Source organism: Crocuta crocuta, unplaced genomic scaffold (assembly GCF_008692635.1).
Source record: "Crocuta crocuta isolate KB4526 unplaced genomic scaffold, BGI_CrCroc_1.0 scaffold696, whole genome shotgun sequence".
Lineage (NCBI taxonomy): Eukaryota > Metazoa > Chordata > Mammalia > Carnivora > Hyaenidae > Crocuta > Crocuta crocuta.
The window spans coordinates 722,106-726,583 of NW_027529467.1; the positions used below are offsets into that span (position 1 = coordinate 722,106).

The 4,478-nt window shown below is 42.1% G+C and overlaps 1 protein-coding gene across 1 annotated transcript in view; it reads left to right on the forward strand.

The window, feature by feature from the left end:
* The window catches only part of CFAP47 (cilia and flagella associated protein 47), a 492,482-nt gene that overhangs the window by 434,748 nt on the left and 53,256 nt on the right, over positions 1–4,478 (forward strand). The window contains 2 exon segments of the mRNA XM_077760783.1: positions 297–456; positions 3,654–3,748. Of these exon segments, the coding sequence (XP_077616909.1) occupies positions 297–456; positions 3,654–3,748 (255 nt within the window).

Genomic DNA, 4,478 nt, shown 5'->3' on the forward strand with positions numbered 1-4,478 from the left:
CTGATGGCTCTGGGAACCCCCAGCCACCACTCTCAGCATTTCCACATCCCTTCCAGCCTCTTCAGGACGGACTTCTTGCCTCAAGTTATAATGTGTTTTTTTAATAGTGTTGATGGCATTTGAGGAAGATTAGTGAAGCCAGTGAAATGCACTTATAATTTAGCGTAATGCATTTTCCTGTTCCGAAGTGATTATGAAAAACTGATAATCAGTAGAAGAATTAGGAGGTTATTTTCTGCTGTTAAAATTATCCTTTGAAAATGTTTACCACGTTAAAAATTGTGTGTTTTTTACAGGAATCGTATTGCCTCCTAAAGGAAATATAGATATCCCAGTGTTATTTATGCCCAACCTAATGAAATTACACAGAACAATGGTCATTGTTCAAATGATGAGGACAAATAGAGAAAGTTGGCCTATTGACAATTATGATGAATTAGACGGAGAATTGAAAAGGTAACCTTTATTCCTTTATGTTTAAATGTTTTATTTATTTTTGAGTGAGAGTGCACTAGTGGGAGAAGGGCAGAGAGACAGAAACAGAGGATCTGAGTGGGCTCCGCACTGACAGCAGCGAGCCTGATGTGGGGCTCGAACTCAGGAGCTGGGAGATCATGGTCTGAGCTGAAGTCGGATGCTTAACTGACTGAGCCACCCAGGTGCCCCGAAAAGGTAACTTTTAAATAAGAACACTGAAGGAGAATGATTTTATTTTGACTGGCACTGACATGATCACTTTCTTTTCTATGTTACGCAATGTAAAGTTCGTGATTTCATATTCTCTGAAGTATTGAAATTTATATGTTCGGAAGAGGAAAATACAGTTGTTATATGGGCATAGTATTTATCACTTGACGTTCGGAGTGATTTGGAGTTCAGAGTGATGAACAAGTTAATGTTAGGTATCATGTCAATGAATCTGAGTCAGAAACGTGCAAAGGAACTCCTTTTTGACGAAGAAAACAGTTACTGCTGAGATGCCAAATAATAAGTCTCTAGAGAACAAGCTGAAATAGCTTGTCTTGGCCAACTCTCGGACTTGTGATACTGGCATTCACCAAGTGATGGCACTGTGCCAGGAGGTATGACACCCTGCCCTGACCACTGCCGTACTGTGTCCTTGCGGATGCAGGCTGCCTGTACTCTCTTTGCTTCAGTGAATTCTAAGCAAGCTCCACTAATGATCAAACTTGTATATGTTTTCTCTGCTTTTATAGTTTAATTAAATAACAATCTAGAAATCTAATTAAAACAAAATTCTTCCTATGTGTGTATATTTCTTCTCCGCAGTTTCTTAAAACTTGATTTATTTTGAGAGAGAGGGAGAGCACTAATGGGGGAGGTACAGAGAGAGAGAGAGAGAGAGAGAGAGAGAATCCTAAGCCAGCTCCACACTGTCAGCACCGAGCCCAGCGCAGGGCTCTGACTCAAGAACCGTGAGAGCATGATATGAGTCAGACTTAACATTTGGATGCTTAACTGACTGATCCACCCAGGTGTCCTGCTTTTTCCACAGTTAAAAAAAATTTGAGGGGGTGCCTGGGTGGCTCAATCAGTTAAGTGACTTAAGCCCAGGTCATGATCTCACAGTTCATGAGTTTGAGCCCCACATCTGTCAGAGGCCGGCTCCGGCAGGTCCAGGGGTCCCTGAAGGATGGACGGTGTCGGCGAGAGAGAGAGTGAGAGAGCCCCGAGATCCTTTCTGATCACCAGGCAGGCATCTCCGTCCTGTTGGTTTTGGTGTCTTTATTTATAGGTCAAAAGTTAACATGGCATCAGGAAATGGAATGTTTACAATGGATAGCTCTTTGTGATAAGATGTTTTTGGAAAATGTACAGAAACAGGTTTTACAGAAGTCTTCTTGCAGAACTGCCCCAATTATAGTGAGGTTGAGTAACTAAGAAAATAACAAGGTGTTCACATTATAATAACACTAAGATTAAGTCATAGGTTTGTAGATACTCTTATCCATCCTCATCACAGCTGCCAGGGTAAGGGAAGGTGTTTGTGGAATGTAGGCCTTAGGGAAGGGGCTGCTATACACCATCAGTTAGCAAAGGTGTATGTACTAACTTATCTTCTGCCCTTATCTGTTCCTTCTCTCTAAGTTAGGCTCTTTGTCTCCGGGCAAGACTTGATTTTCCAGTTATATGCTTTGTGGCACCAGAAAGCCAACCATACCTTTAAAGAGTTTAGCTCATTTCCAATACATAGAATAGCCTCTTCGAGGGCATTTACCTTTGTGTCTACTTTTCTGATTTCTTGGATAGCTAGGGCATGAGAGACATTTTTGGTTAGTTGATTTGCATGTTGAGCTGTATGAACCTCTTGGACTAATGCAATGGTAGAAACAGAATTGTACGTGTAACGGTCAATCTTTTTTATGAGTAAGGGTCATTAGGCTGTTCATAGCTCAAGGGAAAGTATGGAGGGAAACAGGACCTTCTGGAGACTCGATGTCTGTTCCCATAATCAAAAGAAGAAGTTCCCTCAATAAGTTCCTTCACAAGGTGCAATCATCCTACCAGGGCCGGAATAAGGGGACAAGTCACTCCCGATATTGATCAGCAAGGTACCCTAGGGGTCAGTGCTCAAGCAGAAATAATTGAGTGGGGGTGGATATCAGTCATCATCTGATTGGCAAGAGACCGTGCAAACTTGCTTTAACCTCACCAGGAGTTTTCTCGACTAGTGGGCTCAGAATGGCTCCCAACACACATCAGGTTCTCTGCTGTCAGCATACAGCACACTTCCCATCCTCTGCCCCTCTCTCTTTCTGCCCCTCCCCTGCTTTCATGCATGTGCACTCGCTCTCTCTCAAAAATAAACACTAAAAAAAAATTCTTTCCTATGAGCCCATTAGTGTCCATTCTGCCATGATTTTTACCATTCCTGCATTCACGACTGCCTTTCTATTTGTGGATCCCAGTATAAAATGAAAATGAGGGGGCCTTTGTTCAAGAATGGTTAAGAATTTCAACAGTTATCGCCGTGTGTTAAACACGCATGGACCAGTTCTAAGTATGGGTCCCTCATGCTGTTTGTTGCTCAGGTCACGTGCTCATGCAGCCAGCCCTCCCTGCTGTGTCTTATGTTTCATTTTTAACAAGAAAAGCCCGTTTTCAACAATGACCAGAACCATGTCCTAGTACTGCTGTCTTCTTGATGGTGTATGATGGACTTAGAATATGTTGACAAATGCCCTCTTTCTTTTAGTTAATAGCCCCCAAAAGTAAATTCATTGTCACCTTCTCAAGTCCTGTACTTAATGGCATTTTTGTGTTTTATGCCTTGCCTGTGCAATTTAGAATATAACCCCTAAAACTGTATTACCTCTGATAAATCACATGTTAGTCACATCCGTAAATGCCAATACTGACTTTTAAAAGCTGGGGAAAAGTTCTTCCGTTTTTACTTCTATCTCACGATGGTTGTGTTACTTTTTTCTCTGTGATAATCTCCCAAGGTTTGCTTTGAAATGTTCGGAACATTTGCAGAAACTGATTTGTATTTCATAGTTTCTCTGTACCAAAGTTTAAATTCATGAGCTTTGCTAAAATGCCATTAGGTTAAAAATGAATATTCTCTTTTAGCCTAATATTCAAAGTGTTCATAGTTTTTGTTCACTCTTCCTCATCTAATTTCTCATTAGAACTATGGGAATAGAAAGTGAAGAAATCCCAGCCATACACTGGATACACCCTATTATCGGACTCCCACAGGCACTACATCTTAAAGGCCCTCCAGGTAGGTATATTTTAGAATCCAGGAACACCAGGATTCAAAACGATCTTAGAGGTTCCTTTATTCCCACCTCTTCTTACGCAAGTAAGAGAACAAAGGTCCAAAGAAAGTAAGTGGTGAACTGAACAGCCCTACTGATGGGAGCGCTGGGACCAAATCTGGTCTCCTAACAGTAAGTCCAATGATCCTTCCACCAAACCGTACCATGTCCTTTTGTTCTTCATGTTGGTGAAACCTTGAAATTTCAAGGTTGCAGTAACATTAGCTTCAGGCCCCTTTAGCCCACGTTCTGTGAGGCCCCCAGAGCCCCGCACTAGATCTTTCTGATCCCCAGGTATTTTGGTTCTTGGGTCACCTTTATTTGCCAGTTTCCAGCTTCTGTGTAATTCGAAGTCTCACCCAAGAACCATTCTTTGGGGACACTGATCCCTCTATTCTCAGTTGTCCCAGACACAAAACTTGTACGATGTCCTCCAAAAACCAGTCAGAATGTACTCAGGGTTTCTAGGAGGTTCACTTCACTACCACACACACGACATAAAATACCTCCTCTTAACAGGCCTTTCTTTTCCTCAGTGAGCCCTCTCTTTCTCCACATGCGCCAAACTTCTCCAAGTTTCCTCAGTACTCTTCTCACTTCTTCTGCATTCCTGGGTTTTCTCGGCTGCTTCCCAGAGTCAGCCTAAGAAATGCAATTCCTCTTGGAAATCCATAAAGCAAGCTCTTATCAGGC